The 15,798-nt window shown below is 41.3% G+C and overlaps 1 protein-coding gene across 3 annotated transcripts in view; it reads left to right on the forward strand.

Annotated features, from left to right (window-relative positions):
- Positions 1-2,416: 2,416 nt before the first annotated feature.
- Positions 2,417-15,798, forward strand: part of pdgfd (platelet derived growth factor d) — a 45,854-nt gene continuing 32,472 nt past the window's right edge. For 2 of the 3 annotated variants that reach the window (XM_064301477.1, XM_064301479.1), the window contains exon 1: positions 2,417-3,062. In XM_064301477.1, the coding sequence (XP_064157547.1) occupies positions 2,951-3,062 (112 nt within the window). In that variant the 5' untranslated portion in view covers positions 2,417-2,950. The remainder of the gene's footprint in view (positions 3,063-15,798) is intronic. The other variant, XM_064301478.1, reaches the window with a different exon arrangement.

The raw sequence follows: 15,798 nt of genomic DNA on the forward strand, positions 1-15,798 counted from the left end.
TTATACAGGTGGAAATTTAATGAGGCAATGCAGGTTAAGTACCATGCTTAATGCAAGGATGCACCAACAGCTACCCGCATGGGAGTATTTGGACCTGAACAGCCTGCAGGCAACATGGCCACTTACACAGGCCTAGCTCCAGCTGTAAGGTACTGTGTCTGAGCAGTCTCTCATCACACCACTGCTCACCTGAACGCTCCTGCTATCCTCAGTGGAACAGTCAAACGAAATGACCCCTGTTCCTTCTGTTCTCTCTCTCTCTCGAGGATGGTGCAGAGATATCCTGTCCCCAGGCACTCAGGTGACTGAGTCCATTTTTTTAAAATAATTATTTTCTCCCCAACAGAATGGCTGGAGTCAAAATAATGGCTCAGAAAAAATTATGCTTATCTCATCCGTCTCCGGCTTTAAAAATAGATAGAATTTCTTAATAAAACCTCTAGTAAACCAACAAATCAGATCAGAATGTTTATCTGGGATGCATATGAATTTACATTCATAGGCCAACTGTAAAATAGAAAAACAGCAGAATCTCATTTCTCTGATATTTTCTGACCTTCCTTTAACAGAATAACAATAGGTATAATACCATGCCTGCACTGACTGCCAAACTGTCCACTAGCAATGAAATTATGACTGCTGCCTACTTCCATCAGGTCAAACGCTCTCTCTCTCTCTCATGCATGCGCACACAGATCACAATACTGCAGGAGATATAGAAGAGTATGGGACATCTCTCACACTAACACAAGCCCTTTCCTTCAGTGAGAGTTTACTCTTGGTCGACAGAAGGAGTGGTATTGATGTCATTTTTCATATGTTATGAAAAATGAGAAACAGAAATTTCCTTAAGTATTTCCTTGGATGTGTGTGTGTGCATGTGTGTGTGTGTGTGCGTGTGTGTGCATGTTTGACCACACTTTGAGAGCTGTGCTGGAAGAGCATAAGCACATTTGTACAAGCACATTTGACACAGGTCATTTTTAAATAGATTTTTTCCAGATTGTAATGTTATTATTTATGAGTAGTGCTTTTCTGGACAGAATGAAACCTCCTCGTCTCTGTAACATCATACCATCCCTTTAGATAATTTGCCCCCTAGAGGACACACAACAGAAGTACCATAGTCTTAAAGCTTCTGGAACAAACCAGTTATTCTGAGCAATACACACTGAATGTTTTTCCTTTCAGACACATGACATAGATTTGCTGAATCTGAACATCAACTACCCAGCTACCGAAAATGTTGAAAATTTGGGAGCAGTAGAACTGTCATATTGATTTCCAGGACCACCTAGTTCTTTCTCCTTAACAAAAGATATCCCACAAATAGAGTTATCAGGCACTCCTCTGAGAATCCATGAAGGTCAAAAGATCATATTTATCCAGTATCAAAACCTTCAGTTGAGATTTAAAATTAACTGAAATGAACTGCATAATTTGATTCACTATAACTGTTGATCTAGCATGTAATTTGTTATTTAAATGTATCTGAATTTTTACTTGAGCACATCATAAATACATAGCTTATATTGATAGGATTCTAATACTGCTTCTAATATTGTTCCAGTCGGTAATTTCCCTGTAAATGCAGGGTTAATGTTGGTTAAATGCAGGGTCTTTTAAGAGTACAGAATCAGACCAAACAATAATTCTATATCAAACCCCTCTTATTCCATATATAAACAGTCTCTGTTGGACTTTATGAAGCCTGCATTCAATTTTCTCCATTGTAAGAGAACCCTAAGGATAAAGGGTGGGTCTCAGTGGCATTACCTCACTTAGTCGCTTGCATTCCTAGCAATTACTGGGGCCTCCAATCAGCAAGGGCAGCCAAGGCCACCGAGGAATATTGTGCGTATTCAATAAAACACACAAGAAGCCTTTTTAAAGGTGCAAATTAGCCTTCTTAATAACAGTAATTTATAAATGTATATTGAAACTACAATGCTCAATCTAACAATATCAGTCCTTAACAATATCAAAATCTAGATGGATTCTTAATAAATATAATTCAATAATAGAACACGTGTAACTATGAAAGTTCTTTTGTTGCCGTATATACACCAAAGAATTACATTATGAGCCTGAATCTGTGTAAGATTTGTAAAAAATAAAATCGATGAGTCCAGGGTTTGCATAGTATTGACAAGCAGCATATGAACTGACCCAAAGGTTGTTTTTTTAACTAAGGGATCAAAATATTGTCTTGGCCCCAATATGTGCTATTTTGTTTAGAAACGTTACTGTAAGTGAAAGCATTACTTTTAAAGCAGTTTTCTTCAACGTGGAAATATTTTTCTTTGTGCGTAACACAGCCTCGGTCTTTTCCTAGTGTTTATTTTGCCGCAAGTGAAGTTCCCTAACAGCTTTCATTTTCCTGCCGGCGTATTTCCTCGTCTGGTGCGGGTGGGGGTAGCTACAGCACTCTTCAGATCTGTGGGCTTTGCCTAAACATCTCACTTGCGTGCGTGCGTAACTTTTAGACAGGGGCACTTGGATGCTGCAGGGAGTGCTCTCGTGCCTCGTCTTTCAATTTGTCTCCAGGGCACTATTGATGTTTAAAACGGTTTACCAACGTAAATTACCCTGTTGGAATTACGAACACGGATCTACACATAAAATAAGAAATCAGCGCCCACAATCGCGACTGGTTCTTCCGTGGCCGTGGAGGGGATATCAACCTGCTGATCTACAGCAGCGGTAGGTTTCGGCTGCTGCAATTTTGAAGCAGTCAGCGATTTTATACCAGCGTGACAAAGGAGTACTATAATTATGTGAATAAAAAAGTTTCTTTAAACTTTTCAGACGGTCTGAGCAGTTCAGTTCTCAACACAAAACAGGGGATCTGTGGACAGTTCACGGTCAACACCATTTTTTTAAAACAAGACCTCCATTTGGGATTTACAGTTAACAGGCGGCTGCCAAGGTGAACAGCAGAGAATTCCCAATGCTATTGTCAGTGCTTTTTGTGATAACGCTGCTAAGCAGTTGCCATCACGGCTCAGAGGCCCAGGCCGTATCAATAAAAACGCTACGATCTTCAAACATAAGGCGTGATGGTAAGTTAGTCGCTATATTATTGCATTTTCACTAAGTGTACACATGCGCAACCTTCCAGTCCTAGTCGTAATTTATTGTCGAAATGTTTTCTAACTGGTAATAACTTTTTGCTACTATATAGCGACTCCTGTTGGGAAAATGACCGGTGTCACATGAATTCATGCTTCTGGTTATGTTTTTTCAATACTGACGCAGGTTCAATTAAGTGACAGTTAATGTAGAGGAAAACATAGCTGAATTGTAATACCATGCAATGGTTTTTGTTTTTTTACTATATGATGTAAAACATTTTATTTTTACGTGGGCAAATGTTGCATTATTTCCACCCTAGATCATTTAAATCTATAGTTATGGTATGTACATACAAGGTGTAACCTCTATAATTTCCGTGTAGTGGATTTGTTTTGGAGTGGTGACAAATACAGGATTTAAGAGATAAAAAGGAACGGCCAAAAATTAAGCGGACCGTGTTCAAAGAGGCCATTTCGTTTTGACTACTGTGTGCATACAATCCACACAATGGAAACTTTAGACGACTGAAAAAAGGACAAGCGCAGCACATTTGACACCACACTAGTGGTACATACTTCCTTTTAAATCAGTCCCCTTTCTCGAAGATAATACTTGTGCAAAAAGCATTCTTGGTTGTTTTCGAGAAATAAAATAATTAAATAATAAAATTCTCTCGAGGATACACGCAGTGCGGATTTATCAATGTCGCCGGACTGGTGACTACACGTAACCGACCTCCAGATTTGGCAATGCTGTTCACGTAGCAGCAGTTGCTATTTGTCTGATTTTGAGGGCTTCTGAATTGTCTTTAACAAAGGCCGACTGAGTTGTTAGTGGAACGCGCGTATTATGATCCAAGCAGCTTGCACACTCCTTATCTCCTTGTCTAGCTGTGACAATTAGAATAGTCTCAAAGCACTCCGACTGCACGAGTGCTTTTTCCTTCCATTTCCCTTGTTCAGATTGGGTTTTTGCTCTGAAGGCCTATAGCTACTAACCGCTACTTTACCAGAATGATATTCATCAATCGGCAACAGCCTTTGGCCTCACCAAGTACTACTCTGTTACTGCAATGATGAAATTTTCGTGTCTAATCATCAATATTACATAAACGTGCATATAACTTTCTTGACGCTGCTACGACACTCTCATTTCCATCCAATGTAAAAATAAATAAATAAATAAATAATAATAAAAAACTCACTTGGGTTCATTAATGAAGAATTGCATCTAACCCTGTATCTAAAAATTAATTTTGCCAATTAACTTTTAAGTCTGAAATGCATGACTGTACATTGCCATGGCAGTTATGAAAAAGAAACCTTCAGCAAAAGAAGAAATTAAATTCATCCAACTACAGGAATAATCATTCCTTCAACCCCACAAAATGGTGCCTTACTTCTTCAATGTAATTTGGTGTACAGTGTTATTGAGCTACCATCGCAAGTTGTAGGTTTGCCCTCAGGCAGGAAAATCAGCTAATACAGAAGTTACCTCAGACATCTGTCTGAGCAGCTACAGGCCCATTTTTGGCAGTAGAGGATGTAAATACAGTCTTGGCTGTTACACTTCTAGCTCTGCAAACAAGTCTGCTGCTGGCTGTTGCAAAAGCCATAATGAATATCATGTAACAGGGGAATAGGTCTGTTACCACTTGACTGATCTCAGCTACAGCATTAGGACCCATACAAACTGAAGATCACTACAATGCTCTCATCTGAAGAATACAAGAGCAGTCATGGCCTAGGTGTGGGGACAGGTAATTCATAGCTGGAACGCATCGGTTTACCATGGTTGAAGGCCAGTGTTTTAGTCAGTCTTAAAAGATTTTAAAAGGATTATCAATTGTAATAATTGTAAGGTGCTTCCACCTGGTGGAATTAAATTCCAGGGTCCACATTTCAGTATTTTTTCTGTAGTCTTAGTATGGTTTTGTAGGTTCTTAGTATGCCCAGCATGCTTCCGAAGGTCAGTGACAGTGAACAGTGTCCCCACTCAGTATCCTATCTGCAGGGTCCCACTTGGCCTCTCTGCTCAATGCAGGCTCACTGAGGTTCTGAGCTACTGTCCCTTCTTCTCCTGCCCCGAGGGACATCCTGTCAGTTGTGTAAATAAAGGTTCTCTCCAGTGAGGATGCAGTGCAGTCATGTCAGCCGGATAGTTAAACTTCGGCACTTCGGCTGCAGTGGTGTATGAGAAATATGACAAGGGCCAGTACTGTAATGGTCTCTGCACTTGGTGTGTGTGTGTGTGTGTGTGTGTGTTACAGGAATGAAGGGATTGATGATGTTTTTTTGTGAAAGGCCGGGGTTGTCTTATCTGTGTTTAACCTGCTCTCCCTTGGCAGGTGGACCTGTAACAGTATGCGTAGTTCACCAAGAGGTATTCTGTATGTTTGTTTAACCTTTGTTGGCACACAGCTCAGCAGTGCACAAGCTCAACAGATTTCCACTACAAAGAAACCTTTCATTCTCTGAAATGAGACCTACCAACCTACATAAATTACTGCAGAGCTTGCCCCCCTCCCCCCCCCCCCACACACACACACACATTGGCAGAACCCACACAAACCCGATTATTGTATCTACAGGCCAGACTACTCTTCTGTGCTGTAGGTTCTGCTGTCAAGCCTAATAGCAATGACCTCTGAACCAGGATGAATTAAACCTTACACAATTACAGTACATAAAAATAGCTATAGTCAGCTCCACCAGGAACACAAATCTTGGAAAGATGGTGGCCTTATCACCCTGAAACGCCAAGCACCCCCCCCCACCCCCACCCCACACATACACACCCACAGATCTGAAATCTTACACTCTGAAACAGGGATAAAGAAGACTGTGTTTGCCCTTTCACAGTGGGCTTGTCTTACTGTAAACATGAATGGAAAACATTAAGCCAGTACAAAGCCGAGCTATCATCTTGACTGACAGGCCCTTTGTGGACAGCATTGTTATGAGGAGAGAAAGTCCTTGCAGATCCTGAATATTGACTGGGTGTTTGGTGGGGCGGGGTGATGGGGACTGGAGTGCCAATCAGATCCAGTTGCCAGATCATTTTCTTGTGGTTCATCTATTTCTTTTTATAAGGAGAGCAGACAGTCCACCATAATTTTTTTTTGTTTTTGTTTTTTCTTTATTCAGGCAGGGATAAAGTAGACTAACAGATAGAGAAGGGATCACAGCTCAGAAAGTGCCTTGGCAGGAGCCTCTTATGTGGCTTCAGTCGGTCGCCCTATGGACTAGGCTACACATCTCGCCTTTATCTAATTCTTTATTGTGCTCCTCTAAAATAATACATCTAATAGAGCTGCTAGTCAGTGTATGCTTTTTGAACAGTTATTGTATCGAGGTCAGATTTTTCACAGCTATGATTCTTGAAGTGTACGTAATGATTTTTTCCTTTTGAAAAGTGTGGATTTTAGTGGGTTGGGAGGGCAAACTACCATGCTGAGAGCCCAAAGTGTTGACTGACTTTTAACTGACTTTAAATTAAGTGTGTTGTTATTATTGATCTGCTGACTCAAGTGATATCTGATATCCTCTTGGCACAGAAATGGTCCATGTTGTTCATCATTAGCATTTCACAAGAGTTTCAACTGACTACCAAGGCATTTCTGCAGTTTATTATGTTCAGAAAATAATATTTAAGGAAAATACACCCATTAAACGAAAGCTTTTAAACCCCCCTAGCGCACTATAAACCGAGAGGATGTAGTCAGTACAGTCAATTTACTGGGACCAATGGCCAGAGGTGTAATACTTATTGATCTCTGGGATTTCTGTGGTAAAGTACAATGCGTATGGCTGGACCAACAAAAGAAATTCAAACTACATTAAATATTACTGGCAGAACATGAGACAGCAACATAAGAACAGCTTGGTAATTGGACAGTTCGCTGTGAAATTACAGAAATCTTAATTTAAATCCATCATCTTCCACAGCTGTGCCTGACTGTGTAGTGACAAACCCAATGGTTTTCTTCATGAGGAGTTTGCTTTCACACCCCTCAGTATAGAATTTTCCTGAAATGTTGTTTCAATAAACGAGACAACGGCAGGCTTCACCCAGCCAGCAGAGCGCAGCCTTCCTGGTTAAATTCATGCCTTAGGCAATATGTGTCCCCTGAGATCTAAGCTGGGCCCATCACCTGCTGGCATTCTTCTCTTCGATCCACGCTGTGAATGGGCTACATAACCAGCAGCTGGTTCCTATGACAGTAGCCCAGCAGTGGATGGGTTCTCCTCAAGTTTTCAAACTGGCTCATGAGCCACAGCTTTGGCCTCATTCCCAACGAGCATCTCTGAGGACCTCAGGGCTACAAAACGGCCTAGCTGGCCACCAGTCGACTGCATGGCATTCAGCCCCTTCCCTCCAGGCCTATGAACAAATAGCACACAACTGCTAGCATGATCCAGGTAGCACTGGGGTGGTCAAAAACGCTCTAGTAATATCTCAGGGAGCTTCTGGTTACATCACTAGTGCAGCTTCCTCTCAGAGAGGACATAAGGTGACACAAAAAATATCTACTGCACAGGGATTGCAAAGCACAGTAGTCAACATTGCAAAGTCCACGGGCCCCCTACAAGGAGTAATATGTGCTTAACGGCATACATGCATACAAGTATTTGCATCTTGTGTTGGTGGACCTCCTAGGGTGTCCCTGCAGTCATTTCAGTTTGAATTGCCCATGAGAGGCTTGATCTCCACATGGGGACTGCTTTTTCTCAGGAGAGATGAGGAACAGCACTGATGCCCCTGAATTACAGCTCAGAGCAGCAGGAAAGGAAATTAAACCATGTGGAAAGAGGCGACAAAACAGGAATTGTTTCCCCCAGTAGGGAAACTGGAACAATGCAAAAATGCATCACGTGCAGAGCTAACCAAACAGATAGCATTACATAATAGTGCTTTGGATTAATTTTCTTGTTTTCACTCTTCAGTTTGAGCTAGTTATATACCCCATAAGCAAATTTAGAGTGGAATTGGTGTCACCCATACGACTCATCATTCATACTGAAATAAAACTTCTGGAAGGGAAAGTTTTATTTGCTTGTTTGTGGTTTAGTAATATAGGTTACCTAATCCAGCATGTCCAGTCCTAGCCATATAACAAGGCTTTTCCGTAGCTGCGGTGAGCTCTATTTATAGGGCACCACTCTTGGCAGCAGCAAAGTCCTGTGTAAACAGTCATCGGTGTCAGCGTGTTCTAGGGGTCCAGCGTTGGCCTAGCTCGACGCGCGGCCGGCTGCCTGTGTTCGGCTCTCATTGTTTAATGTACTGTGTGAGAGCAGGCCCTCATCCTTGGCTGATATCCCAGATGGTTATTTAGCCTCACAGATTGAGGCTGTTCTACTCCTTTTCGGAAGGAAGTTGATTGCTCTGTGGATGGAGCACACAGTAATTGGTCTGAGCCACAGTTTGACTGCACTGTGGTTTGGTTTTATGGTCCTGCTCTTTTCAAGCAATGCATTTGTCTTTTATTTTCACATGCTAGAAATACAAAAGCAAATATGTGTCTGACTAAATTTATTGTTTTGAAGCTATATGCTGAATTTATGTCAATCCTCATGCTTTTAGGGAACCAAATAACAGTCAGGTGTACTAGTATGTAGTTGCAAGTTACTGAACGGGAAACTATTACTGTCTAATTGCAATAGATCTGTCACTTCTCAGACAACTCAGTGACAACTTAAGGGTTGTTTTGAAACTGATTTATCATTGTTGTCAGAAAAATCCTTTCTTTGAAATTGTTTCAATCCATCATGTTAAATTTACAAAGAAAATACCAGGGTGCAAAAATGGAGCCTCTTCACTAGTCCTGGGGTGATTTGGGACCATGTGAGAGGTCCACAGCATGCCTGCTTCTGAGTGACTCCTTCAACAAAAACACTGAGCTCTCAGATATAAAGGTGCCATTTCTCATCTTCAGGAATTGTAACTTTTTGATCCTGTGTGCAGCTGTCAGGACATACTGTGCTTGAACAGAGCAGTGGCCAGTGGTGGTATGGGGTGGGTCACCACCGCCCCCCTCACTGAGTTTTCAGTCTCGTGAGACCACTGAGTCTTGGCCTAGCCCATGAACCTCAAAGACTGCAAGGATTTCAAGGGAAAAGAATAAAATGGCTATTTGGAAATACAACAGTCTGCTGTCATATTGTGTTACTGAGAAGGGACAGGTGCGTTTGTGCCCTCATGTCTAAATTTGTTTTCTCTGCACAAAGAAAAATCCTGTCTTTTCAGAGCCATCTCATCTCAAGGCTTTAAACAAAATCGAATTTGGATAGAAAAACAGGGCTCTTTTGTATAATATGATATACTTTTTTTTCCCTGTTTTTTATTTTTTATGAGTATTTTGAACCCAAATAACCAATACCTCTCAGGACACAGGCAGGATTTAAAGTAAACTCCTCAAAGTGACAGAGAAGAATAACGTTGGTGTTGTGAAGTGGCATTCCCTGATTTGGTATGTGCAGAAAAAGTGACCTCACAACTACCAATTCATCAGCCAACAGGAAAGTGCATTTCTACCTGATTTGTCTCTCCATTGTAAGTGACAGAGCTGGTAGACTGCATCTAATTGTGCTTCATAGGAATCACTTCATATGTTCACATTTCTTCTCCTATTTTATCTAGAGCTTGGGCGAGCAGACTACAATTGTTCTGTTGGAAATGGGTGGGCCCACACAAGCGGACCCAGTGCGGTCTTGCATGGATAATAAAACAGTCACCATGTCAACAAGTTCAAGCGAAGGAGTACTTATCATCACTTGGACTTTAATGAGGAGGGCGCCTAAGATAAGGTTTCTTTCCCCGTGATTATCTCTCGACCGCTGACCGCTCTCCAAACCACGCCCGCGCACAGGTGGCTCGCACAGTTGCTAACTGTTACAGGGCGGCGTTTACAAAAACCGGCCCCCCTCCCATAACACCCTGTGGCAGAGGAAATTCCAAGGGCCTGCCTCTCGGTGGTCTGTTAGGGAGTGCCAGAGCTCACCCCTCACATGATGCTCCATTCGCACGCTGGGATGAGGCCTCTTGGCACACGCACGGGTGGGAGAGTCTGCACTGAGTAATGGAAAAGAGCAGGAAATATGGTGACTTTGGGTGTAGGCAGAGGTTTGAGACTGCCAGGGAATGACTCAGGGTCACACAGCTGATACATCAAACGACTCCTCTAATCCATAACAGTAATAACAACACCACGGTGGTCATTCTCTTCATGAAGTCACAAACTGAGTATTCACTCATTGCTCACCACCATTGCCCAGAATGAGGTCCATCTGAGATTTTGTTTAGCTATTGTACAGTAGAATCTGGAAAATAACTTACTCTTTACTGTAATAAACTGAATGCTTAGGAATTTGCCAATATCGTGTGGGGAGCCTTCAGGCGACAGCCTTATCTGTGTGTACTTCCTAAGCCTGGCTCAATGCTGTCCTAAAACCTTGAGAGAAATGAGCTGATGTGCTTTTCCCTGTGCGTGGAACGAGAGAAAGTGCTGATGGCTGTAGTTGGCTGTGGATGCAGACCTTGTTTGGAGATGCTGACTAGTCACTGCTGTTGGCTTTGGCAGCTTTAGGATTAGACAGCAAAAATAAAGGAGGGGGAAAATACCCTCTGGGCAAAGAGCATTTTATTCCTTCAGGAGGGGGGCACCAACATTACTGCTCACATCGAAAACGTGAGTAGAAGACTAGAGCAGACCCTCCACAGCTCTCTATTGTTTCAGCACAGCACAGAGTTGAGATGTGATGTTGTGAACAGAGGCATCAGGTTACAGCTTCATCACTGTTGGCTACCTTGAGAGACGGTCCCTCTGGCAGGCCGAAAGGCGCGACTCTTGGACATTCAGCAGCAAGCAGAAGTGACTCAGCTTTGCTAAATGATCGCACTCTATTTTTACCAGCAACATTCTAGCACGGGATTTGTCCCTGCAAAACTGAAGAAGACTTGACATAGGGGTAAAAAATATGAGAGTGGATTAAAAGCAAATCACTACCTAAGGGCAGGCGTACATTATAGTTGCAGGCCAATAGTTTTTTTCTGATTGGGACCAAATCGTAAGAAAAACATTAGGTCATGATGTTGCAAGGTGTGCGATACTATTCAGAACCGATCCAACTGACTTATGGGCTCGCAATTGTTTTTTGACATGTCAAAAACATTTGGGCACAATTGGCATGAATTTGAATTTTGACAGGTCATGCGAGCCGATTCTGTTTCAGTTCTCATTGACCAATCAGGAGGTGGCTCTGTATGTCATTTTTCCCGCTCTGCTTTGCTGACAGTAACGTCATCTGATCTGGTTGGGGGCTTGTATAGTCTATGCTATCATTCGAACTGTTGTCACATTCGGAACCTCGTTAAGTATGAGAGGGCATCCAATCTCCCAACGTCATAACCCGTGAGAAAACCATATAATGTATGCCTGCCTTAGTGAGATCTAATGGCATTTATTTTAACATGAAATTCCGGCTTGCGACATGACGTGAGATCTCATTTAAGATGTCTGAAAACGTAAACTTTGTTCCAAGGGAAGGTGATGCAGGAGAGATAGGAAGGGGAGCCCCAATAAACCCTGCACACAGTCTCATGCTTATTCCCAACTGAAAATGCTAACATAATACCATGTTTTTGATTTCAAAAGGGAGATTTTTATGCATGATTTGAAATTGAATGATATGAGATGTAGCATGCTCAGACGGTCAGAGCAACGCAGCAAAAGTGGAGCAGCAGGTTAGCTTTACCACAACCAGGGCTGTCATGGCAGTCAAGCCAACTGCACCGGAGAAAGTGCCATGGCAACCATCATTTTTCAGAATTTCCTGTGAGAGTCAAAAACAAGTTCCTCTTTGATATGAATCATAAAAGTTCTTCTGCTAATGTGTGAACACAGTGTAAAATAAATTTCCTAACTGATCCTATTTGTAAGACTCTGTGCTTTGTCTGAAATCTAGAGCATAGAATTGAAAGCATCCATCTTCAGATTTTAGATATCAAGCTTTAGAATATTCAAGTCCCTTATCGGTGAATTGTTTTGTATTCTGTGTATTTTAGTTTTAACAGGTTTAAAATTTCAGGTGTTTAAACAGTTGTACACCAAGCAGACACAACAAAGAACTGTTAGTAATTTTTAAACAAAAGTATCAGATAAGACTACAGAATTCAAAGCTCTGTAAATATTTGAAGAACAAATTAAATCAACATAGTCTAAAGACATCCCAAGCAGTGTGCTACATCACATTGTCGTATCAAAGCACCAGCACAAATTTCCAACTGCTTTGGAGAGTATCCTTAAATACAGAAAAGTAGTACTGTCCATCCTGATAAACCATAAACCTTTTTGCATAAACTGCCTCCAGTGTAGACTACACATTACACTCCAGTTATGTTGGATTGTATGTGGCCATGGTGAAAGCAGACTTGAGCCAGTACTTGTTAATTATAACTTATGCTATAATTGTTATAAATTTTTATCAGTTTGAGATAGTAATAATGGACTTAACACTTAAAAAGGAGTCCCACCATTCTTGCCGTACTGAAGTCACTGTCCCCATTAAATTATATCATCTTAAAATAGGGCAGTTTATTCACATCAGGGAGATCAGGGAAAAGACTGACAAGGCTGCAAATATCCTGGATAAGCACCAGAATGGAAGACCTTGAGTGGGAAAGACAGTCATAAAACATGCCACTTGTTTTCAAGTCATAGAGTATTGTTGTATAATGTTATTGATGTTGTTTTGCACATGTGCACACTGCTCAGTTTCGTTGAATCTGAACTAGGCATGTGCAGACACCCCCCCATAACACAGACAGTTTTGAGGCTTGAGGTCCTTGTTTCCTATCGTATTGCTGCTCAGACCCAAGTGAAAAACAAAAACATCCAGCTAGGGTAATGATAAAACAGTCAGTGTTCTCGTCACTGAAATAGTATTTCGACAATTTCAACAAGCGATGTTATTACAATAGATATTTACTCTGGATGCCTTGCCGCATGGGTGCATGAGCTGTTCACCACATGTGGGTATGGTTTGGCAGTAAAAAAAAAAAAAAAAAGTAAATGCTGTTTACACAGTAGATTTGTGTTTTTCGAGTGAATGCAGAATCATTTCTGAAACTGATCCACTGTTGTGAATGAAGTGCTCCTATTTGTGGCCTACATCCTCTCAATAGAAGAGCAGAACTACTGATGATCTTTTGAAGCCGGCTTTGGTGTGGTTAAATCTCTCTTACGTCATAGCCAGTTGTTGCACATAAATCATATTTTATGAAAACAGATTACCTGCTTAAAATGGTTTTCCTTGGAGATGTTTGCTAATTATAATTAAAAGGACTTTATATCAAAGGTTACAATGTTTCTGTGCACCAAGGACACAGGCGTATCAGGGGTGTCATATCAGTGTCTGAGGCTGTGAAGAAGGCTCAGGTGGGTTCAGCACCAAGGAGCTATTTTCAGTATAGTCTTCCTTCCCATCAGAGTTAATGTTATCCCTCCCCCCCATACATACATACACACACATGCACGCACATGTCCACGCACACGCACATACCCACTTGCACTAACTTGTAAATATAAACACACGGCTGGAACATGACTTTCTCTATGAACTATATTTGGCTTTCCAGTGGAACCCCCGCTTCCGCCCAGAACTGCTTGAGTGGCACTGTACTGGTATACACAGTGTCACAATCACAGTGAACCTTGGTTTGGGATCTGTGTCAGTTGAGGACAGGCTTTTTGGTCTCAGCTTGCTTGTCATTTTTTGGCCAATACAAAATTGATGGATCCACCCTGCCCCTTCATCACTTAACCTGAAAATGACAGCCATCAATTTAAGCCAATTACAGTCTGTCCCAGAGCACTGTGATTAATGGCCCACCTCGTGTATTGATTTGGTGTGTCTGGATCAGTATTTTGGATGACCATACACAGCATAAACATCCACTTATCACTGCAGCTTTTGTGGAAAATACTAAATATTGATGTAACCCACAATGCTGATCTAACCTTTTAAGCAACTGGCCTATTTTTCATTTTTTGTTTAATTTTATTTGTTTGTTCACAAATCAAGTCATGATGGATCAGGTCTGAGCGTCCATTGTCCATTGCCTCATTGAACAACAGTCAATACATCTGTGTCAGAAATTCACCTTGGTGAAAATGAATCATAACTGAACGTGCAGATCAATTGGGCGATGGATGGGGGGGGGGTCATGACACATTCCAAACATAATCAGAATTCTCAGTCAGTACCCCAGACAGTTTGGGGTTCAGATCTCTGGAGAGGACAACTGTTGCTGTCCATTGGAGTAAGGTGAAAGGACAGTAGTTCAGCCTGGCTACACAAATAGAAAATGTCATGTACTGAAACCAACGCCACAGATGATTGGTATAGAGATAGAGAACAGGATGGTCTGCCATCATATAGTTGTCATCAGCTTTCTGCCAAAAGGAGTAAGAAATGATAAACCTAAGGCTGATGCTAGCCTCCCCCTGGGGGAGAATAAAAAAATGGACAGACATGACAGCACAGACAAGGCAGGAAGTGCGTGTGCATAGATCTGAAATAACAGTATTTAGGTCTACCCAATTCCTGAAGATTCCTAACCATAAGGTAACATTTTGAAGTTATAAGGACATATTATTAACAACCAACACAAACCTCTTGAATATCATATTACCAAATGACGCAGCTTTGTTTGTAAAAGGCAAATCTTGGTCTGACTTTCCGGAGTTCACGTCCCACTGAATACATTATTGATCTGGATGCTGTAGACCATTGTGGGCTGCAGTATGTAGCTTGGTGATATATGTTGTATGAGTGTACACATTGACATTGCTCTGAGGTTAGGTAGGGACAAGACTTCCCCAACCCATCTCCTCTCCCCTTTCCACTCTGTTTACTCTGCACTTTTCCTGGGAATTTGTTTCCCGTTTAGTTAATTAAAGCAGATGGATGGCGCTGTCAGGAACTGGAGTCCTGTTGCCCCCTGACAATGATGCAGTCCCGCCCCCTTGGGTGGGCGGAGTTGACATTGACAGCTTAGGCGGTGTTAAGACAAACCAAATCAGAGTAACAGTGATGTAATCATTTAAATGGCTTTTACCATTTCTGCAATGACAGGTGGTGGTTTTAAGTTAATGTGTGTGAAAAATTCATTGGTAACGTATGCTGCAGTCTCATTAAAAAGCTGGTTTACACCTACTGCAAGTTCAGTAAGGTTTAGCTGTACAGTTTTTTTTCATGGTTTAAAGTTTGAAAATATATTTTCACCTCTCCTCTTTTTTTTTTTTTTTTACATAAAAATGATTCAGTGCACCATGTTAAGAAATAGAACGTAAGTTTCAAATTTTAATAATGGTATCCGTCACGATTGCATTTTCATATGAACCATTTTTGAACTCGTAATGCTGCATCAAGCACAAATGTGGGTGTATGTAGGTGGGAGCTAAAAGCAAAAATACACATGACTATGTGAAATATGTAAATGTGCTAAACTTCATTACCACAAGACAGCTGTCTTGTCTTTATGCTTAAGTGTATAATTTGCTTAAAGAGAATGATGATATTTTTTTTTACATGTATACTATTGTTGCCCAGATATAATGAAATAGTAAAAAATAATGAATGTGTCTAAAGAGTTTTTTGGTAGTTTCACTTTACTTAAAATTCTATACAGTTTGGAACAGGTTTCCATGCTTCTGAAACTACC

Source organism: Anguilla rostrata, chromosome 12, assembly GCF_018555375.3.
Source record: "Anguilla rostrata isolate EN2019 chromosome 12, ASM1855537v3, whole genome shotgun sequence".
In the NCBI taxonomy this organism is placed as follows: Eukaryota; Metazoa; Chordata; class Actinopteri; order Anguilliformes; family Anguillidae; genus Anguilla; species Anguilla rostrata.